Source organism: Poecilia latipinna, unplaced genomic scaffold (assembly GCF_001443285.1).
Source record: "Poecilia latipinna isolate Pla-1442-1.1 unplaced genomic scaffold, P_latipinna-1.0 Scaffold19, whole genome shotgun sequence".
NCBI classification, from domain to species: domain Eukaryota; kingdom Metazoa; phylum Chordata; class Actinopteri; order Cyprinodontiformes; family Poeciliidae; genus Poecilia; species Poecilia latipinna.
In genome coordinates, this window is record NW_015112635.1 from 312,005 (window position 1) to 336,287 (window position 24,283).

Consider the following 24,283-nt stretch of genomic DNA (forward strand, 5'->3'; position numbering starts at 1 on the left):
GTTGTTGTCAGCAAACAGCCCTGTTGCTTAGTAACTATGCCTGCAGTGAATCATGACTCTAATGGCCCTGGGCTGCTCAGGTAGAATTAGTTCAACTAAGGAGAAATTAAAAAAAAAAAAAAAAAAAAACATTGCAGCAGCTTAAGGAGAACTTAAATGTTATTTTTGTCTTCATGAGATGGAGAATGTGGACACAGCTGTAGCTGACAAAACTGCTGAAGTAAAACCTAGAATGTAGCAATCATTAAATCAGTGTTTTATCTTGCTATTAATCACAAAATCCATTTGTCAATGGCTAATAAATATGCAATACATCTGAAATGCAGAGCTAGTTGGCCAGTTGTAAACTGGATCTTTGAGGTATTAAAGAAAGTAAAACAAAAACATGAACTTATTTTTATTTCAGTCATTAAAAAAATATTAAGTGGATGTTTTCCTATATTATATTGGCCTATATAAAGAGTCTGTTGTCAGCACCAGAAATGTTGGTGAATGTATTGTTGCAATACATTCACCAATACAATGACATATGTTCATCTACACTTAATTTTTATTCTGTTTAATTAATGTCCAGTTCGAACAAGTAGATAAATACATGCAGGTTTTTCTTCACAATAACAAAAACCATTAACTGTGGCTACAATAGCTGTTTACATTTCAATGTAAAAATTGAAATTAAAAATGATAGAAAACTGGAATTACAGCTGTCACTTCTGCCAAAGCTTTGAAATCAGGAAACTTTTCTCCAACTGAAATAACCAGAAGTGTTTTTTTTTTTTTTTTTTTTAATCCAGCAGGCTCTTGCTGCAGCTGCTTTTGCACCAGAGCTTCAGCATTGAGTTCACTGTCTTGGTCAGAAATGATACTCAGATGAGATTATTATTATACATTTTTTGATTGATTGATTGATTGATTGACAGTTACTTTCCTAATGTAGCTACTCTATGAGCAAAGTTGAAAAGGTCTGCGCATCTAGACCAGATGGTCAGGTGTGGAAATTGAAATCCTTCACAATGACGGATGGCCTTCAGACGTTTCCATCGCAGCTTAAAGAAATGATAAAAAGTGACAAATAATGGGATCCTTTTATAAAACACGTTTCCAGTTATTTCCAGTGGAAAAAAAAAACAGAATTTTAGTCACAACAGCATCCCTACATCTGTAAATGTAAAGGTAATATGTAAAATCAAAAATGTTTGTCCATGGCTATCTGTTCATATGTCATCTTTATTTATACAAGCAGATCTGACAGAAGGTCTCATTTCCAGGAGCAACCAGTTTTTCATGATAATTTTGACAGTTATGATAAGGAGGAATAAAATAACTATTTAAAACAGACACAAAACAGGGAAAGTCAAATTTTAATCCATATTCATTTTCTCCAAAACAGTCTCAGTTTTAAAGATGGAAATTTGAGAATGTGAGAAATTATTTTGTGGTCAAACACACAAACGGTGAAGAAAAGAAACAAATTAATTAGTAACTTGGGTATCATTGCTTATGTGTGGCAATTTAAATGTATTGAGTTTTATTTACATAAAAGGTTGTTTTATAAATAAAATAATAATAAAATAAATTCTATACACAAACCCCATCTAAATATTTTACCAGATCACAGGGCTACAATTCCCCACTTGAAATTCTTAAAATGTAAATTATCTTCCTATAATTGATTGAATTAGGATAAAATAATAATAATAATAAACATGCACACACAGCTAGCTTATCTACAGTGATTGTATCATCTCACACACACAAACACACAAAAGCATAAACAAGATGTCAATTGGGAGCAAAAGTAAGTCTTAAAAAGAAACGTGCTTAATTCAGTAGTTCAGGAAAATGTCAATGATTAAGACTTGAGTGGTTATTATTAGGATTTTTTAAGTACCGGTAATATTCTCCAGGACTACAGATTTGTCCATTTTCTCTAATGAATAAGAATCCATACCAAATTAATTAATTAGCCATTGAAAATCTACCAAAACTTTTGGTTGCCATGTTGTGGAACATTATGAACAGTGGATCATAACTTTAATCAACCATAACATTTGACTTCTTTGAAAAATTGATGATCAGGCTTTTGAGAATTATCAGGGAAACATTTTCCCCACTTTCAATTTTTGTCAGAGTAACAAATGCATAATGTAAATGTTATAATGGGCTTTCTTGGTAAAAGCCTGTTCTGTTTGAAAATGTTTGTAAAAAAATTTCATTCAGGCATTCTGTGAAGTATTCATAGGATCCAACTGACCATTATTAGTACTGTATATTATTATGTTTTAAAGAACTTACCTGATCCTGGTGTTATTTTATTCTAATGTATGCACTTTGAGTTTCTGTAGCCTCATTATATTGGGAACGATCTCACCTAAGCCTTTTTTATAGCTAAATCAAAGATGCACACAAAGGAAGGAGGCTCTATCCTCGCTGACTGGCTCCTTTCGGTTGGCTTTCCTTCTGTCGGTAATGGAAGAGGCTTGTTGTGTCAAGATCGCCTGCATAACGAATAGCTTCAGCAAACAACTTGACCACCTGTGGAACAGAAAATGAGCATTTTCTTCAAAACCATGACACAAAATAAGATAAATGAAATAATTTCCCTTCTCTGGTGACATCACTTTAACTGACCTGATAATTTGTAATGAGGGGAACACCATGATCAACAGCCATTCTGCGGATCAGGAAGTTATCCTTCAGATGTCGCGTGTTGTTATTGGGCAAGTTCACAACCAGGTCAATATGACCCTGACTGATCAATCTACAAATGGATACAAAAACTCTCAGTAACAAAAGAAGAAACATTTTAAGCACTTAAAACAGTGCAGTGAATAGTATTCGCAGATGAGAGATGTTTTTTTTTAACTAATTTGTACTTCATGGACATGCACATGAGTGATCTGAATACATTGGTATCATTTGCATGATGGGACGCTGCGTTTCGATGAAATGTCAGTTTCTAAATGTTTCCATGGGTAAGATCTGATCTGTTCTAATGTCAAACTAAAAGACTGTGAATAATTCACCTAAGAACTCTTCTCTTGTCATTACTGAATTGGAAAAGTGCTGTTTTGTCAGTGGCAACTCCTAATGTTTGGGAGAAGCACAGCGAGCGAGTCAAAAGTAAAACCAAAAATAAAACACTAAAAAAACTAAAAGTACTTTCTGGGGACTAATGGTCTCAGATTTTTTACCCTGATCGTATGGATCATACATTATTACTGACAAAACAGTTAAATAATTTGATAACCAGTGAGAAATTTTATGTAAAACTTTTTAGCACAAAGAGACATTATTACGGGACAATATTGGTCATACTTTATACAATTCTCACCAACATTATTTCTGTCATCTTAGCAATGCAACTTCTTTTGCATTTAGAGTTTACATTTTGCATTCATGAGCAGTTTTGAAAACCTATTCAACCTAATTTATTTTTAATTTTAAGTTTTGGAATTATAAAACAAGGCTTTTTAATTAAAGAAAGTCTGTAAAAACAACTTGCTAAGTATTCCCATTCATATGCAAATCATACATTTATTACAGTATCTTAATGAATTGCATTGTATCACATTACATACAACTTAAATCATTTTATGATAAATGAACAAACTGAACTATAGTTGAGTTTTGAATGAAATCATATCAATTCATCATTTCCTGAACATAAACTCTTAATGCAAAAGGTTACTTGTTGTTTTGTGTCAGCTACAGGAGACAGCTTTTACATACAAGTTTTAATAAAAAAAAAAAATTAAAAAAACATTTATACTGTATGACTGACCAAAAATGCCAGCAAATTACCAAAAAACAAGCAGACTGCACATGACCTGTTCTGTACAGAAACCCTACAAACTCAAGACTGACCAGTAAGCACTGAAGAAAAGAAAATAGACTGTGGTAAGTCAAAGTGACCCTCATACTTGATCTAATTGGACTTATTACTAAGAAAACCTTCTTCTCTGGAACAAAGAGAAACAGAACAACACAAACCCCGGAACTAATAGAGGCATTTTTCTGTTTTTATGAAGGATAATCTGAGGTATATTTGTAGCTGTAATATAGCCTGCAACTGCAAAACTGAAATATCAATTTAGTTACAATCAACATGTACCTAGTTATGTAGATTTGAAATGAGTAAACCTATTGCTTTGTTTAAAGTAATTAAATATTATATCTCTAGATCACGATGACATGTAGTTTGCTAATCACAACAGTTTTGTATGCCATGAGTTGTAGCTTATGTAATGCAGGGGCCCTAAACATAGTATGTAAGAATGATAAAAATAAAGTTTTGTTTTGTTTTTTTCCCCAGCAGTACCACTATTGCAGATTGAAATTTTTCAAAAAACATGAATATTTATTTTCTGTAAAATTAGTAAATAGCAAAAAGAAATGTAAAAATGTGCTATAATATACTTGTTTTTAACAAAATCATCGGAAGCACAATCTATGACTTTGTATTTCCCTGAAGGATAAATATGTGACACAGAAATCTATTTCTTTTAGCCACAGGCCAGTAGGTTAGACAAGGTCTTGAGTTTATGTTGCTACCACACACCCCACTGCACACAGGGAGCAGGACGGTGAAAGAAATATATTAAAAAAATGCAACAAAACCCAGTGTTAAAAAAAACTAAAGAAAAAGGCACTTCTGCATCACCAAGACTCTTTACAACCATTTAACAGCATCTACATAGTAGGTGGTTGTTTGTAAATGATGCCAAATACAAAAAAAAAAAAGAAAAAAAAGATCTTTGACCTACTGATGGACATTTCAGTATGTGGAAATTAACCAACTGTACTGTGACTTTACTTGACAGGGTTTTTAAAAAAAAGAGAAAATGTCTGCAAATTACCTCATGTTAATATGGTAGAGGATTCCAAATTTAACATTATAATACTGTGGACTGGTTTGTCTTCCAATAGTCCTTGGAAGGTTGTAACAGTGCAGAGCATCATAAACTATTTGAAATACCAGGAGAGTTTATATACAATTCTGCTGCCCTTCAAAGGGCAATGACAGTCTTACCCCCGTTTTCTTAAAACTAGAGAAATGTTGTAGGGGACAAAGTGTAGCTCAGCTGGCAATGCAGGATACGGCAAGTATTGCCATCAGGACAACCAATAATTTCACCACCTTTAATTTAGTGAAAAACTAATATTTCTTACTTAGATTTTTGCCCACTGAATGTGTATATTATCCAAGTTAAAGGTTTGACTTTAAAAAATGAATTTTAGAGATGGGAGACACACATATGTATTGCTGTAATGATACCATTATATATAAAGTAAAAATATTCCAACCTTTTTATACTGGGCAATGTTGTGTTTCCTTCTTTTTCAGATGGCCAGGCAACTGGAATGGCAGGTACATCATTGGCACACAACCAGGCTGAAGTGGCTTCAGTAGCATAGAGCTGGATGAGAAAAATCAGCAAAATTAACATTTAAAAACTTGTCTTTGTTTATTTTACTAATCTCCTAATCAACTAGTGTTCAAACTGTAATGTCTGACTTTCAGCAAATGTCTTGTCAGCAGTTTTTTACACAAACTGTCAGCTCTCACCTTGAAGCCTTCTTCTTTCAGCTGATGTGCCGTGGCAAGGAAATTCGGTCGGAAAGATTGCTGCAAGGAAAGACCAGATTTTTTTTTTTTAAAAATGAAAATTTTCAACAAGAAAAAAATAAGATAGTTTAATGCACTGCTCCTCTGTTTATCTGTATTGCCTTTAAGAAATGTAGGGAATAACACTGACCTTCTAATAATCACAAGTTTTTCATCCTTAATTCTTAATACCTCCATACTTTTTCATTCTTCACACTGAAGTACCTTGTATATTTTGCATCACTAATTGTATTATTTGTTTAAAAAAAAACAAAAAAACAATCAAAACATGATTTAAAAGCATTGCAAAGAATAATTTTGTTTTACCAACAATATTGGTGATTAAATATTGAACATCAGTTCCTATTCATGCTGATATCTGGGGCACTTTATAGAACTAATGTTTGTGAATTGATACTCATGTAATCATGGTTAAAGTAATCCAGTAAGTGTAGATCTGGATTACATTATTAATATTGTCCTTTGAAAGATGACATAATGGTGCTACTAAAAATGAGACCTTCTCTCTTAATGAGACTTACCTGTATAAATAAAGATGAAATTAAAAAAAGAAGATAAGTGAATGAATTATGTCTATGCATGCCTTTAAAAAACTAACAGACAAATATATCTGTTCAAAGGTTGTGTATGGTTGCACTGAGCAAGAATCGACAGTCAATAAGTCAAAAGTGCAGCTCTGACTATGTAATAAATCCTCTGTGTTTGATTTTTTTAATATAGGCTTCGGATGGTGAACGTTTTCACCACAACCTGTTGCAGCATTCCAATAGTGGCCAGTATTTTTATTTTTTTTTTATTTATTTATTTATTATTTTTTTTTTTTTGGGTTTTTCAGAACAAAAATAGACTTGACTTATCTTCAACATCTTTTATTTTTAGCATAATTACAAAGAGGCTTCTGAAGTTCCTGTGTTGCTTGATTTAACCAGCATCAAACACTTTCCCATGTTTATTTGAAATAATACTTCTTGCTTTCAAAGTTATTCAAAGCAATTAAAAATTCACACAATAATTCTGTGATGTTTTAAATGAGGACGCCTATAAGCTTCTCTGTTTTCTGACCACAGACTTTGATTCAAATCCAGGATCTTCTTTCTGCGGGGCAACAATGCTACAATCTGATCCACTAAGCAGGCCTAATCCATTTCCTTAAAATCTTTTACAATTTATTAAAAGTCACAGCAGGGCTTCTGCAGTGTCTGGTTTATCAGCCTAAAATATTGTAGCTTGAAAATTGTTTTTGAAATGATCATGTCATTTACCATCTTAGATGTTTCAAAACCTTTAGATCATGTGTCATGGTAAGATTAGAATTTCAACCCAGTCAAAGTTAAGTTACACAAGTAATTATTTTATACATAAACAAATAAAACAAGAATGCAGAGCTAGCACTGATGGCCTAAAAGTTTTAGACCACTTCCGCAAAGTTTATGCACCTTGATTTGTATGTCAAGGTGCATAAAAATCACCTTGTTGAATGTGGCGTGCTGTTTGAGGTGAACAGAACAGAAGGAGCGTCGACCTGTAGGAGGCTGTACTGTTACCTGAATTCCAATCAGGATGCCCTTCTGTGGCAGCTTAAAGCCTGTGGAGAGGATGGCCTTCAGGAAGGCTGAATAAATGTTTGGTCCAAAACAAGCTACCTAGATGAAGACAGAAATGGAACCATTTCAGAACTGTTAGAATAACTGATTTTTAAAATTTGTCATAATAAGGAACAAATGGGTTTTTACAAAAAAAAAAAACAAAAAAAAAACAATAGAATCAGGTTGGATAACTACAGCTTGCTTACTTCTCCAGTGGAAGCCATCTCACAACGAAGAACGGGGTCTGCATCCCTCAGTCGCGGCCAAGAGAACATTGGTGCCTGGAAAAAGCAGATGCATTCAATTTGAAGAAATAGGAAGTCCCAGCATGTAAGCCACTGTTATGCTTGATTGCTGCTTTTGAAATATGTTCTTTTTAGCAGCTTGTGGACTTAAAAAAAGTTTTTTCAGCAGGAATACTTAAAGTAGGGCAGTACAAAAGCAATTTTCTAAGATTTTCATTCTAAGAACATACAATTCCGAAATCAAAAAAGCAATTTCTGTTAAGTTCCTATAGCTCTTTAAAATCATCTATTCATTCACAATGTGTGGCTGTCTCATTTGGAGGAGCATCTTATGCGTTGTAGATTAAAGTGAGTGTCAGGACTCACTGTCAAAAGGAACATTTAAGGGGCCAATTATTTATTCTGTCATCTATAGGTTAAAACACATAAAACACACGGGCTGGCTTATACAAGGAATGAGTTGAAATTCCCAACATACCTTCCAATATAATCTTGCAATAACTACATATAATTGTTGCAAGGATCAAGAGGAAATTTTTTTATTATTTTTTCTCAAATAACATCTGTTTGAAGATATAAAGATAACCAGGGTTGCTCTGAAAGCTAAAGAGAAGGCACACCAGAAGGTGCAAGGGAATACACATACTTTCTAAAGAGGGACTAAATCCATTTCATAACTGCTTGCAGTTCCAGTTTGAAATAATATTTTAACATTTTTGAAGTGAAATGACAGATCATATCACTTTGTTTTTCAGGATGTTGTCTTCCAAAAGAAAAGAGTTAAAAGCAGTTCAAAAGTCCATCTACATTTGAATTTAAAAGTTTGGTAGAGCAGGGGTAAATGGAGATCTACACTTTCAAAGTATTTAAAAAGAAATGAGTAGAACATAAAAAAAAACGTCTGTAGAATGATTAAAACAAAGCAAGTGAAGAGAATGAGCGAGAAAGACAACAGAAGAATAGGAATAATTGAAGAAAGATTGAAAAGGAAAGGGAACAAGGGAGGAGAAAGAGGCACAAAGTCAAGGAAGGGAAGAAGATAAAATTGTGGCAATAGAAGATAAGATCAGAAGAAGAGCACAAAGAACAGAAAAGTGTAGAAAGAAGCGACAGTAAACTCTCGCTATTGTATTATGCAAAAAAAAAAAGTAGGAAAAGTCGAATGTCATTTGGGAAGCCATTCTTATTGCTCCATTTAAAAATTGCAGAACCCTTATTACCTTGAAGAGAGCAAAAGGTGGTGTGGCGTTGTGTGATTTAAGTGTCCATTTACATACACACACACTCACGCACGCATACACTGGGGGAGATTCATCCTTGAAGCAGGCTATCTAATCAGTAAATGTAATGTTAGCATGCTAATGTAAGAAGAGGAGAAGAAAAGCAAAGGGAATGCACACAGGGAACCAGAACAGCTTATCATGCCTTTGTTTAAAGAGTCAGAGACAGGTGGGCATGTAACGAAGAAAGAAAATGAAACAGGGGGATGAACATGTACAGAGGGAATAACAATGAGAGTGAACTTTCTTTTAAAGCTTAACAGCAAATGAAAGTGAAAAAGGTTGACAAAAGGACATATATAACCATCCTAACTAGCTAACCATCACAATAACCTAGGAACCAAATTTTCAGGAGGTTCTTCTCAGCCATTGACAAAAAAAAATAAATAAATAATAATAATAACCTTCAGTAAAAAATGTGAAAGTGCAAATGCACAAAAAGACACACAAACAAATGTCCGAGGACCAGTTAAAGCAGTTAAAGCACTTGCATCTGTCATGCCGGCTTGGGTGAAAGCTTTCTTACTTCTTAAATTGTTTGTGCTTCAGTAACAAATATGCACTTAGGAAATTACATGATTTTCTGTCACAATAACGAAGAGTTCTAAACCAAAACATCAAGCCACACCAGCACATATAAGCAGGACTTCCTAATTCCCCAATTCCATGCTGACTGCTCTCTCCTGAGCATTACCGAGAGGCTTCAAAGAATGCACAATGTTATCATGGGACACCAGATGTGCTAATGAACAGAGCATTATTGTTCAATGCATGTTGGAGGTGGGAGTGGTAGCAGTTCAAATCTCTCAATACTCACACTAAATGAAAATGTCCTATGCTTCCATTTGTGCTGATAAATACGGAAAATACAAAGGCAGGATATTTTAATCCTATGTTTTTTTTTTCCACATAATTATAATAATATACAACCATAAAAATACCCAAATGTCGTCTACCAAACGAAAGATTGTAAAACTGTCATTTTACAGCGTGGCTAAGTTCAGGTTTTATTTGCTAAGGCTGCCGAATGTAAAACCAGTTCATTGGTCCATTGAAAAAGCAAATATTGCATACTTTTTACTGAATGTAAATTTATTTAAAAAATATTCAAAATAACTAATCGATACTTGGAGACAAAGCAATAGCACACAGACAGATTTGTAAAGTAATGGAGTCCAGGTTTACTTTTTGGACAGTTTTCTTTTAAGTTTCTGTTTAGAAGATCAAATCATTTCACCTGTCAAATGTATGAATAGATTGAAGTCACACAACAGGGACTTGTTAGTGAAAATGAAAAGAATGAAGCTTCATAAAAGACAATGTCAGAGTGAGAGAAAATGGGGAGCAACACAGAGGTTATTAGGGAATAAGGCAGACAAACGAGAATGATCGCTCGGGATGGCAATAACGTGTGCCTTGAGATGACACAGTGAGGATGAAGGGTGTGGGAAATTAAATATTGATCAAGCACACTTCTGGCTATTTAGAATAGAGACACAGAGTGTTTACAGTGCCTTCCTGATGTTATGGTACTCATAATGTGATTAACAAAAGAAAAATTTGAATTATTTTGTTTAACAGCTGTAATACACTGTGACGGGGTTTCTAGCAAAGTGCTCTTTGGTTGCGAGTATGAAGTATGTATCACTGACTTTGTGTAAACTCTAGAAGGCTTTTTAGTCAGGCACCTGGAGAACTTAGTACTTCTATTAATATTCCTCACCAATGTGCAGAATGGAAATTGAAAACTTTTGGACTGAGGGTGTGGGGGTGCGGGATTGTACCTGCATGATTGGTTCCAAACTACAACCATTGTTACAGCAGCTCTGTTGTAATTAGACCGAGAAATTATTTTTGATGAAAAAATTGCTTTAGAGCAGCTGGGGAGAAGTAATCTCTCCCATACCAAAGCAACGCAAGGCTCTCCATTTAGAAAGAAAAATGTACATACTTCTCCCATCATCAAAGCTATGGAGAGGGATGTAGAAGTAATTAGCAAAACGTGGCAGTAGTCTTTTGTTATATGATCAAGTGGGAGCTGTTTTAGTGGAACACACAGAACCCATTAACACATCATACATGTTAAAACTCATCTTCCACCATCAAGTATTTTGAACAGACAGAAGATATGCGGAACAGTTATAGAGACTTTTAAAGCAAGCTCAAATACATTTTTATAAAAGCAGCTGTTACCTTAAACTGGTAATCACATTTGTGACAAGGGCCACAAAGATTTATAATATGGTGTGATCACAAATACTTGGAGATTACAATAGGAAAGGCTCCGTCCTTCCATAAAATCTGGTTGGAGCCCCAGTTGCTCATTTGTAAACATTGTCAGTATATTAAAACTGTCCCCTTTTGCAACTTCCCAGGACATAGCCTTACATTTGTTTCAAGTTTTGCCACAGATTCTCAATTTAACTTAGATCTGAACTTTGACTGGACCATTGTAACTCCTGAATAGGCTTGAATGTGACCCATTCTATTAAAGCACTGACTTTTTGAGTGATGATTTTCCTGCTGAAAGGTGACCCTGGATCTCAATCTCAAATCTTTTACCTTTTCTAATGGATTTTATTCCTGTATTTGGCTTTAGCATTCATCTTTGTTGATCTTCCTATTAAGTCTGACCAGTCCTTTTGCCCTTGCTGAAGAAAACATCCCCAAAGCATGATGCTGCCACCATTCTAATTCACTGAAGGGGTGATGTGTTGTGGATATCATGAAGTGTTGATTTTAGGGTATGCATAACATTTTCCATGTGAGTTAAAAAAAAAAAAAAAGATTAAATTTTTCTCTGACCAAATGTTTTTCTTCCACATGTTTGTAGTGTCCCTCAGGAGGTTTGCAGCAAACATGACTCTCTAAGCTGCCTTCTCACCATTTTTTTTCATAAAGGATGGATTTGTGGCGTAGATAACTCAATTGTCTTGTCGACAGATTCTCCCACCTGATCGCTGCAGCTCCACTAGAGTTTCCTGCTGTTACTGCTGAGCCGTGATTGTGCAATAAATGGGGTACACCATGCACAGGTCACCATTCTAACCAAAGATATTTTATTTTATGTAACCAAAAATGCATTTCTGTATTTGACTACAAGGGCAACTGTCCCCTTTCCAAGCCCTAACACATAACTTACCCACCTATATGATCAGCATTTTTAAGGTCTCACTCATCTTCATAATATGGAAGCTTTGGTCCTAATCAAGGCCAGAAACACTTAAAGCAGATAAAGCTCCTATTCTAGAGTGTGGCGAAATTTTTTCCCCAAAAAGAACAAGACTTTCATAAGTCAAAGAAGTGCAATGGTCCACATGGCTCTTGCCCTTTAAATAACAGACTCTTACACCAAAAGCAGAGTCAAATGGGAAACGTGAAGGGGCACTTGAAGATGATTACTACTTAGGGCTCACTATAAAAACCACCATGGCTCGCTACAAAGGCAATGTGGCTGAAAATAAGTCAACTGACTCTGCAGAGGAACACTTGATGATTTGATGACAGCTGTAGCTCATACTAACCAAAGTGAAATGTAGTGCAGGCAATTTTGAAAAAAAAAAGAGGGGCGGAAGCAGAGCATTCTGACCTACCACAGAACCTTTTTAAGGCTATTGTTTAAGCTGGATGGGTACCAAGAGTGCTCCACTGCCTGCCTGGGACTCAAATAGGACAACGAATAAACTATGATTACAAAACTGGCATGTTCCTGCAGTGTGTACTTGTCAATGTGTCCATTCCGAACTATAAATTATCAGTACAATCAGGAGGTACAAGGGGAAATGCAATTTTCACTCTGACAAATACTCTAATGCTATGACAGTTTCCAAATATATATAACTTATTTGTGATCACAAGTTGTTTTCATAGTTTTTAATATAGATACCAGCAGGATTATTATTTTTATTATAGTTACATTTTTATCAATATGATCTAAATCATTTTCTTTGAAGATCACCCTGTATTTACTTCTTTTAAGAGTTAGCCCTTCCTCTATTACCCTACAGTGATAGAGGAGTTTGAGTGTCCCAATGGTCAGGGGTCTCATGCCCTGGCAGAGTCACCCAAGGCAAATGAGTCCTACATGAATAATGAGGCAAAGACTCCTTATGATGAGCAATGCCAGTAGGAACAGTGTTCCCATTGCCGGACCCCACATAGGTGGAAGACAATCGATGGAACAGCTCCTGAGCTGAGATTGCAGAAAAAAAAACTGTTGTGTTTTCGTGGGACATACAAGTACGTACCTGCAAAGGTTTTCCAGACTCTTTGACTTTGAATTTAAAATACATCATATTGTGCAATTTGAATTTCCTTCAGGGAAAAATTTATAAGCATTCTGAATTGGTTTTCATGATTGAGTGGCTGATTAAAAGGACTAATTAAATGCTGCTTTTAAACTCCATAATGAACCTGAATTTGCTCTATTACACCAAGATGTTTTTATGAAGCTTTGCATTTGTGTACAGTAAATGCAAAGTTTATGTATAAACACATGTCTGATGTATTATTATTTATTATCAAATCTTAATAAGGTGACATTTTATGAAGTGACAAAATACAGAATACTTTAAGAAATCTTTGCAGGATTCACTCCTTACCTTGATTCCCACATAGTCTACCGGAATGATTGGTTTCTCCAGTGAAGGCAGGCGGGACTCGTTTAAAGGCTCTCCCACCATCACTTTTGTTGCCACATTGATAAAGTCCACACCGATTGTTTTTGATACAAAAGGAAATGATCGTGATGCCCGCAGATTGCACTCTATCACCTGGGGTGATACAGAAAAAAAAAAAAGTTAAAGCTTGAAGTTATTCCAGTCTACTGCATACTTCAGGATGTTAAATTTGGAGAGCTACACTAAATTAATTCAGAACCATACTACGCTTATAGAAACGCATACACATAGGATATGTACAGTATGTGCACTGGAGCCGAAACATCAAAGATGAAGGCATTAATGATCATTAAATCTCTCCAGCTTGACAAATCATTCTGAACATGAAGTGATTTCAATTTGTAACTGAATTGCATTTGCTGCAGCATGATCTGAAAATGTCAATCTGTCATTTGATCATGCCAGCGGACATATCACCTACCATGACATCATTGCCTTTAACCAGAAATTGGGTGTTAAAGGGCCCTGAAATTTCAAACGCTTGTGCAATTTTCCGGGTGGCAATTTTGACCTGAAAGCAGCAAAAAAGGAGAACATATATTCAGAAAAAAATATATATGAGGTTACCTTCCAGAGTTTCATCACATATGAAGTGTAATTAAGGATATTTTGAGTAAAAAAAACAAAAACAAAACTTTGAGCTAAAGCACACGATAAGAAGCAAAGACTTTTGATTCCCTGAAAGCCTAAGGAGGGTGCAGTTAATTATTATTATGGTTTAAAATACAAAGTTAGCAAACCAATCCTCTATTTTGTCATTTCATATGGTCCTTACTTTTCTTTCATTAGGAACAATATGTTCTTCTGCTCTCATTCAGGCTGTTACATTACCTTTAAGGTCTCAATGCGAAAGAAGAATGCACTAATGTTTCTTATTTAGTTTTTATTTTTTATTTTTATTTTTTTATTTCACACCCCGAGTAGAATCTGACTGTAATTTGGTGACCTGATCTGTCTAATTAGAGTTCTGCAGAAACACCATGAATAGAATTATATTGCATAATTTGTAATACTACTGGCAAAATGCTCCAAACATAAAAAACAGAAATGGCAATGTCAGCAATAGCTCCAATGTTATGAGATGCACAAGAAGGCAGGTGGCAGAAATGACCCAGAGTGACTGCCAGCTTATAAAGGGATTAAATTGAAAAGTTGCTTTTATGCCTCAAACCACAAGACTTAAAAAAAAAGTAATGGGGGGGAAATGGTCATTGGTCCTCAGAGGATCACTGCCTTGCAGTGTTTAACTCACCATTAGCTGGTGTGGTCAGAGCTCATAGACTCCATCAAGATGCTAGTGGATGGTTTTAAAACTGAAACTGCAGAATAAACAATTGTGTTTTGGAGAGTAACGATTGCAAAGATTTTTCACACTCTTAGTTTGCATTTCATATTCTTCATATTGCTCTACTTTGGCTTTTTTTTCAGAAAAAAAAAATCTAGAATGAGCATGCAGCGTCTCAATCTAGATTTTGAGACGCTGTGTGGCTGATTATTAGCACTGATTAAATTAATTATTTTTTTTTTTTTTTACATTTCATAATGAGTCAGTTTCTGCTTGTTTACACCAGGAGCTCTAACAAGTTTTTGTATTCATGTAGCAAACAGATTCATATCATGCCTTTTTTAATTTTATTGGACTCATTTATTTCCCAGGGTGGAATTATTATACAACATACAACTACTCTGTTTAAAAAATACAAGAATTAGGTAATTTGAGTTTGTTTACATTTTCTATAAATTTACCAACCACAATATTAGCTACACCTTTAAATACGGGGTTAGTTTTGTCTTCAGAATTTACCTGGAGTATTTCAAGAACTTTGGAGATTCTGTAAAAGGAAAACCATTTACACCAGCTGGGGAAATTCGTTTCAAGATATTTAAAAGCATATTTTGTGTTCAAAGGTGCAACAGTGTTAAGCTTGTCTTGACAATAAAGTTTTCCAAATGTGTGATCATGGAGGTCCTGAAGACCAGGGAAATGTCAGTCTAGCATTACTGGGAATTAAACAAGCCTTTGTTAACAGTGGAGAAACTATGCAATACACTAAGACAGGGCTTTTGAAAGTGTGAGGAGTGCCTCCTGCAGGGAGTGTTGGAGTTCTTCAGGGGGAGTGTGACAGCAGGCAAGAAAAAATAACCAGAAAAACTAACTGCGGACAATAAGCCAATTTCACCAAAGCTGTGCAAGACACAAAACTGATATTTTGTACCTAAAGCTGTAGTAGGTAAGGCGACATTGTATTGAGACAAACTCCCCAGTTTGATGAACAAGCCCCAGGAGTTTTTTCACAGGGTAAATGAGCTGTGGTCACAGAAAAGTAGTTCATACTTTTAGCACTTTAAATGACAAAGCAACTAAAGCATAACATTGTGTAGTGCCATGCATAGCTAAAACAGGTAAGCCCCACAGGATCAGATAAACATGTTTGAATAGAACATCAAGTATAACGACCCCCTTATGTTTGCAAAAAACATAAGGGGGTTATGTTTTTGCTCTCTAAGGGAAAGGTTAGCTCTCCCACAGTTTGAAAACCCTTGCAATAAGAGAGTGCATGTTGTAGCAAATGGTTGCATGATGATGTACTAACTTTCTCTAGAGCTCCCTGGCTGATGGTTTGGGTCGGGAGCATTAAGGTCGCATCTCCTGAGTGGACACCAGCATCTTCTACATGCTCTGTTATGGCATGGACAAGGACCTGAAAAGGTAAATGTTGAAAATAATAAAAATAACAACAAAAAAAGAACTAATGCACTATATTACAAAAATGGTGGCTCTATAAAGTCAAATAGAGGCCTGCACATCAATAATCATATTTTCACAGCTTTGGTATTGTAATTCCAAAATTGTCTGTCAGATCTGACAGTTCTTGAAAGTCAATGTATTTATGCTTATGCAATGAACAAAACACATACTAGATGTTAACATTTGCAGAACAAATTCAACATTAAACTTTATCTTTAGTAAAAAATCGTGCACCTGCTGCTGAACACCAGAACAAAGAGGAGGTCCACAGTACTTAGCTCACATTTATTATACAGAAAATATTCTAGATCTATTAAGTTTTCCAAATGTATTTTATCCCATAATGAGAACATTGTATTTTGCATGGCGTTTACAACAAAATTCACATATTTAACTTATCTTTAACCCTATTAAAGAAGCAATGTCAATGAAAAAATTAGAGTCAAAAGAATAACTCTGCATGTTCCACCCAAAGGAGAAAAGATATGAATCAGCCACCAACTCTGAGCAAGAATGTGTCTGTAAACGAGCTGCTGTGTCATTAGCTCATTTGAACTGCTGCTAACCACAGCATTCATTAGCACTCTTCAGATACAGCCTGTAATTAATACGTATTATCTCCAACTTTTTCACTCTCCTGTGCACATACACACAAGTTATGAGGGGTGTTTGGTATTCTCTGAGTGGACGGCTTGTTAATGTGATACTGAAGATAAAGGAGGAGCTGTATTCAGAGAAGACAGAGGGAGAAAATCTACCGTAGAACTGGATAGCCCACGTACAAACTGACACCCTTGAAATGACTCTTGCAGGCTAAACAATAGCAAAAAAAAAAAAAAAAAAAAAAAAGAGAGACAGGATATTCAGGAGAAATCAGTAACTGCACCTTACGCCACAAGTATGGCTTTAGGAGTATTTAAAAGTTATGCCAACGTTATTCAGCCACTTTATTTGTCGAGTGCAGATTATACAATATCGGTCTGCATCAAACAAAGAATAATGACAGAATGAATAATGTTGAGGTATAGAGATGAATAACAACATTTTTCTAAAAGAAAACCTGCTCAAGCGTGGAAGAAATACAAATACCAGTCTGACAAATAATGTCACTTTCTGAGCTGAAACTCTGAGCAACACTATGTTACATCATGTGAAAAATGCTTCATAGCAAGAGATTTTCGCCAAAGTAAAATTAATGTTGATGTATTTAAATGTATAACAGTAATAATAACTATAACAAAAATATCTGTAATAAAAATATTGATGACGAAAATAATAATAATAAATAATATTTTATTAATAATAATAATAATAATAATAATAATAATAATAATAATAATAATAATAATAATAATAATAATAATAATAATAATAATAGGTACCTTGCCATTGTTAGCTACAGCATCCACTTCTACCTCCCTGGCACCACGTATGAACTTTGTGATGACAACTGGATGTTCCTGGAGGAAACAGAAAAGGAAGACAAAAAAAAAAAGTACATATATAAAACTACTTGGTGTGAAGTAATCAGCTCTTGGGATAAGATGTTGCAATTATTTTTTGTCAGCTCTGACAATTTGTAAACAAATGAAAGAAAAATATACATTGAAGATGAACACTGGTGTAAAAGTCTCCCCTTTTTTGATCATCGTAAACAATCTTTGAATAATAATTTATTGTAGCGTAAAATACTGGTTCTCATAAGTTAAGAGGAAACTGAAGTTTCACACAACAAAAACAGCACACAGAACCAGTGTGAAGGCATTCTAAGATTAATATAGTGGTCAACCAGTTTGATTCTGCAGACAAGCCTATGGCACCTATAAAGAGCTGTGTGAATAGATCCATAAAACTGTAATTTACAATAAGACGGGAATGTTATGGTTTTGTTGAAACCAATGTATAGACTGATATGAAAGGTCTTATACTGACTCTTACTGTTGTCTATTTATCTTATAAAAAAAACCCATATAACTCATATGCTAAGAAGAAATAGAAAGTAAAAAATAACAACAAAAAATACTTTTAAAAAATTGTGTTTCCAGAAACAAACAGAAAAACTTCCTATAGATGACGCAAATGTGGTGTACAAATTATAGTGGACATTAGAACATGTGACACAAATAGTTTTTTTTTTTTCACATTTCTTTTAAGAAAACAACCAAAGCAGAAAAAGAAGAAAATAGAATCTGTACTAAAAATGTCTTGTCTTGAAGTGTTCTGGGAAACTGAATGCGTTGTTACCTCACTAAAAGTTGTTCTTTCCAATTACTTTCCATTTTCAACAAATAAATCACTACATTCAGTAAATTAAATAACTATGTATCAATATATTCCACTGGTATTTAAGAAGATGTCAGAGACATTGCATTGTTTTGTATGAAATTGTTTGTCGTCATGGAATCACAGGTCACAGACGTGATTCAGTGAAGTGAAATATACAGAACCTTGTTTTACTTTAAACCTGTTTGAATTGGACAATGTTAAAAAATGTTCGTCTGGAGCTGTGAAAGAGCATATGTATTTTCTTCCAGCCCCAGGAAGAGGCCAATGGAGCTGCCAGTCACCCTCAAGCAACCTTGGTGTTTAGTGAAGTGGATGTGGCACACAGCACTAACCAGCAGCTTTGACAGTTGGCAGCATGAGTTTTAATTGAAAGCAGAGGGAAATCACAACACAAACATCCTCTCAAAGTATTTCTATGTGTGTATTGGTTTGAGTGACATCAAATACCCAATAACATGTTACTTCAATGTCATTCAAAGAACGAAAATTACAGGGAATACATGAGGAAGGAGACCTGTGGCAGAAGGTCTGTCTCACTTGTGCAGACATGTACACTTAGCTTTAACAGTCATCTCACCTGGGAAACCTGTGTAGCCTCTTCCAAGAAGCGTTTCATTTCTTCCTCCCCGTAGACAACATTCATTGCAGAGCCACTAGTGAGATACAAGCAGTAGAAGGAGGGAGAGAAAGAGTAGAAGGAGAGAAAACATGAGGGCACGGAAGATGAAGAGAAGCAAGCCAACAGGAGAACATACAAGCTTCAAATGATTGTTCAAAACACTCATTATCTCTCTATTGCATCACTATTACCATAGGGAACAAGGTCTGGAAACAGTCAAAATGAGGAGTGGGAGAGAGTAACAGCGAAGAACAGCTATTTAGGTCGAAAAGCACTTCAGGCTCTTGAAAATGAGTTCAGAACTTCATCATTAAAAAAACAACAGATTTAGGCTAGTTTTGTTGTGGTGGTTGTTTGTGATTTTAGCTGGGTTATCATCCTGTTTGAAATGGAGAGTTAGAGAGAAACAGGATGAAGTAAGGCCACAGGCTTCAGTCAGATCTTTATTCCTCAGCTGTCTGTGGCTCAAAGGCAGACATATGTCTAACCCCCTACAGAATACTGACCCCCAATTTGAATAAAGGAGATAGAAGATTTAGAATGCATTCAAATTAAGGCAAATCTTTGGCATGGATGACTCATAGTTTCAACATCAGTATTCTCTGGATTTAGAGTGAATAACCAAACAAAGTAAAACAAAAATTTCAACATCTTGCATGTAAAAAGCTAAGTGTTATAGCACAAGTGTACAAATAATGCTAGCAATGCACCAAGGGAATTGTTCATGACCATAATTAGACTGTGTTTATCCTGATAAGTCCTGACGGTTTGCTAACTGCAAACACACCATATGTAAGTACTACCAAGCTGCAGCAACAACAGAACTCTCTCATTTTTTTTATGGAAAAAAGAGGACTTAGTTGTGTTTTTCAGTGTCAGTGTCAAATTCAAAAATTAAAGTCAGAGGAAGAGCAGGGATGCGCACAGTTGAAAACAATATGTCATATCTGGACATGGCTTAACGTATTACAGCAAAATTGCTGTGTTTTATCCTTTCAGGGCTCAACCTCTGTCGTGAAATTCACTATATTTGACATGCTGGCAGCGTTTTAGAAATTTTAGAGAAACTGGCAAGTGTGTTGATCTAAAGAGGAAATTGTTAAGAACTTTGAAGGAAGCCGCACCGTGTTCCTTGTATTTCAGCTGTCACCACAAGGGTGTAGTGAGGCCTTTCCCCCTCATAACAGCCATGACGCTGGTCTGCTTACCGAGTGCAAAACAAAAGGAAAAAGAAAAAAAAAGAAAAAAAAACGAACTTTTTTTTTATTTTTTGAAGTCCTAAGGTTATTCTGATTCCATGAAAATGCTATGTTGAGTTGGTATTACTGGTTGTGCTAATTGCCAATATTGGTTGCTAAAACGACCACTCAAAACAGACATGTTTCCACAAACACTTGGTAACACCAGGCCCTCTGACCACCACCAAAAGGCGAGGCAAGGCAGAGGAACTCTCTCGACTAAAGTCGCAGTGAATGAGTTAGGCGGAGCTGAAGTTGGAGCCGTCCCATTGTTACGGGACGAGTCCTGTACAGTCACCCCAGTAATGATCGTCTTTCATACTTTTTTGCATTTCTTACCTGGTTCAAATTACTAAAATATGCATTTTATTTTCACAAAAATCTAATGTCTAATCAATTAGTATCTTGTCAGCAATGATTTTGGTGTCAGTTAAAATATGTCAATATGTCTATGCACTCAAACCTTGAAGATTGTTTCATTGATTAAAAAAAAAGTGAAATGTGTCTAAAAGCTGGTCTCGTTGTTCTGAGTCGAGCACCACTTGCACATATCACCTGTACAGATCAAATGGCTTCACAACATGCTAATAAGATGCAGTCAGTTTCAGAACACTCTAAAATGAGTTCTGAGTGTTCATTGCAAACATGATTATGACAGGATATAATGTGTTTTTGTATAAATGCAGGACAAGTTGTTCAAGTCAAATTGGAGAAAGTTCATAGAACTCTAGTACCCAAGTAAATAAAAGGCACGAGCTTTCATTTAAACAGTTTTCGGCCATAGTCAGAGACTTATTACTTTTAATGTCGAATTTAATTATTGGCAAACACCTCTTCACTGACTTCAATGGCTTTGACATTTAGAAGAGTTTTCAGTGTTACCTATTGCTGAACACTCTGTTGCTTACTTATTTTCCTTTTGTTACTTAGACAGATTCATTTTAAAAGAACATTGCATCTTCCAGAACCTCAAAAACAACTACAACTACTAAACCTGCACAGCCTCAATTACGCAGCGGTCTCAGTGATACCCAAAGTTCTGTTTTAGGGTGTCTTCCTGACATCTACTGGGCAGACATTTTACTGCATAGTTATAGGAATATTCGTATGACTGCTCAAGTCATTAATCATCATAAATAAAACAGGACTTTAATGGTTTAATAATCAGTTAGATAATTACTAATAAAATGTAAGGAACTATGCATAACTGTCCACTGCTTGTATTTAATGATAAATACATTAGAAATGTGTTACGTCTTCAAATAGTTTTTACCTTTCAAACAATTAAAAGAAAGATGATAAATTACCAAGTGAAAGAAATGACTAAGCAGGAATTAGTCAGTAAGTGAGTTTCTCTCTAAAGGCTGCTTACAGATGTAGTTTTAGACTATTGGGTGTTGAAACTCACCTAAGAACATACGAGGGCCGAAGTAAACAAGGGTAGCCCACCCGGTTGGCAAATGCAAAGGCATCTTCCTGTAAAACATAAACACATAGCAGATACAAGAAGGTATAAAGCTGCCAGAGAGAGACACAGGCGCATATCTTGGATTGAGATTAACTGAGAAATTCGTTGAGTAAAATACTTTGTCGTTACTCAATTTTAGGTATTTTCAGCAAATTTGAGTGTTAAGAACAAAGCCAGAGGAAGTACAAAAGAAGGAAGAAGATATTTAAATTAATATGTATCATCTGGTGGACCTAAAGGTCGACTGTTGATTTAGGTTGCTACAACAAAGAGCTATTTATACTGTAGTGGGAGCTGATCTTTTTGCTTTAAGGTCATTTCCTACAGTTTTGGTCATTTCATTCTGGGATTTTCTAGAGTTGTCAGGCCTTTAATGTATCTCTGCCCTGGGGATATTTTATTGAAGTAGCAAAAGGACTAAACTACCCAGAGCCAAGGGAGTCTGAACTTATAGTCAATCATCCAACAAGCTGTGTTTAGAAAAATAGGTATCTTTTTGTAAATCTCAGGGTTAAGATAAGATTTACAAATTATCTTTTCACTGTCAACTCCAAAATGCATACAAGTGAGACATACAATCCATAATGGCACTGGTGTTGTCAAGACAGTTAAAAATGTAACTATGTTAATCATGCTTATCATGCTAATTGGTAACAGAATTGAAAAACTTCAACAATACAATCATTTTTGCGTTGTTTTATTTAGTAAAATTATGCCTTTAAAAGGCTGCACACCTACACACAAAGAACTGTTTGTGTGTCTGTTAGATGGTCTCTGCTTTTCAGATACAGTAAATCTTTTTTTTTTTTTTTTTTAAGATAATTGAGTTACAGTGAAAAAGAAATTAGCTAAAATCTGTATCAGGAACTTATCCATCTGTTCATCTTCTAAACCTTCTTATCCTTGAAGGGTCACAGGTTAGGAGATCACATATTTAAAAATAGCTAATATTGAGAATGAGCCATGAATCTCTGACAAGTGTAACTTTAATATTATGCAATGCAGTGTCTCTTAACGTAAAAAAAAAAGAAATAAAATGAAGCTTACAATGACAATGCATTTAGTTTTGAGAATTTATCTGTAAATCTTGAAACATTTACTCCTTCTGCAGCTGTATTAATATTTCATATTTTGCAATAACATATTTAAATATGTAAATTGTATTAAATGATTACATGAAGTGATAGAATTAAGTAGAACAATTACTCTAACCATGTCACCTATTTATTGTACTTAGTTCATCTGTTCCGCTTCAAATTTCAAATGTCTGTAGACACCAATAAGTGCATACCAGCCTTATTTTGAGGTTTGTTTGTGTTGGGAGTTATCCAGCACTTCTGCATAATTACCAAAAATCTAATTATCTCACAGAAAAATAGAAAATAACTTAAGTTAATTTAATTAATATAAAAATGCATAGGGTCTCTTTTTGTCAGAGCAGAACAGACTGAACAAATATCACAAACAGAGTGTGAGCTTAGATGCATCACAGTCTACTTCAGACATTTTGTCTGATATTGGTAGAATGAAGTGGATGAGAAAGGGCACTCAGCGGTTTTAAACAGCTTGAACCACCATTTATGGAGGCTTTACAGCTTGATGAGCCAATGATGTTAAATAGCTGCTCAGAAACTGACAGGAATAATAAATACTGTGTTTGCATTAAATCTCATTTTTCTTGGCACTTATTTTGATGTTTGCATGTCAACTAAAGTTCCCCCCCCCATTTTAGAAGTATGTTTCAACTGATTACGTTATGCAAATTTGAAGTAAATCTACCAGTGATGATGTAGGAGGTCATTAACAACCACATGAAAGTATTACAAATTGAATTGTTAGACCTCATAAATGTTTTACTTGTTCTCCAATAGCATACTCAACAGAAGAATACTTTCCCTGGAACCATAAAGATTTTACATGTACTCATTTTGGTTGTGTCCAATCATTGTGGTATGATTGGATGCAATCATTTTGTTTTTTTTTTTTTTTTGTCTCTGTTTGTTTTATTTGTATGATAGATGCAAAGGTCTTGCACTAATTAAATATAATACATATTGCTCCAATAATTAAATGAATTCTAGGAAATCTTTACCATCCATAATCTCAAATTGTGAATGGTAATATATGAAATACCAAGAGATATTTAAAAATCATTAGGGTATTTCTTCCATAAAATTGAAAAATAGGCTGTCATTGGGTCTCTTAAAAGGTTAGTGGCCCAACACACATGACTAAAATTACACAGAAATGGGCTACCAGATACAAAATCAGAACCAGTCTTGCAGAACCATTTCAGTTCCCAGACCTAAACAAAATTCAAAACTCATTAGGTCAGCTTAAGGGGAAAGAGTAAGAGAAGACCAATCCCTCTGTACAACATAAAGAGATTGTCCAAGCAAAAATAATTAAACCTCCCTCACTCTGTATGTTCTGACCCAGTGGTTCCCATACTTTTTCTCCTGGGCCCCCCCTGTGGTTTCCAAACATTCTCTGAGTCAGTTAAG

At 35.0% G+C, this 24,283-nt stretch overlaps 1 protein-coding gene across 2 annotated transcripts in view; it reads right to left on the reverse strand.

Annotated features, from left to right (window-relative positions):
• Window positions 1-1,413: 1,413 nt before the first annotated feature.
• Window positions 1,414-24,283, reverse strand: part of cps1 (carbamoyl-phosphate synthase 1, mitochondrial) — a 77,667-nt gene continuing 54,797 nt past the window's right edge. For both annotated transcript variants that reach the window (XM_015034905.1, XM_015034914.1), the window contains 12 exons: window positions 21,720-21,787; window positions 19,032-19,107; window positions 17,551-17,628; window positions 16,014-16,121; window positions 13,841-13,930; window positions 13,342-13,512; window positions 7,422-7,496; window positions 7,174-7,272; window positions 5,570-5,629; window positions 5,308-5,420; window positions 2,632-2,761; window positions 1,414-2,535 (listed from right to left, as the gene is read on the reverse strand). In XM_015034905.1, the coding sequence (XP_014890391.1) occupies window positions 2,422-2,535; window positions 2,632-2,761; window positions 5,308-5,420; window positions 5,570-5,629; window positions 7,174-7,272; window positions 7,422-7,496; window positions 13,342-13,512; window positions 13,841-13,930; window positions 16,014-16,121; window positions 17,551-17,628; window positions 19,032-19,107; window positions 21,720-21,787 (1,182 nt within the window). In that variant the 3' untranslated portion in view covers window positions 1,414-2,421. The remainder of the gene's footprint in view (window positions 2,536-2,631; window positions 2,762-5,307; window positions 5,421-5,569; window positions 5,630-7,173; window positions 7,273-7,421; window positions 7,497-13,341; window positions 13,513-13,840; window positions 13,931-16,013; window positions 16,122-17,550; window positions 17,629-19,031; window positions 19,108-21,719; window positions 21,788-24,283) is intronic.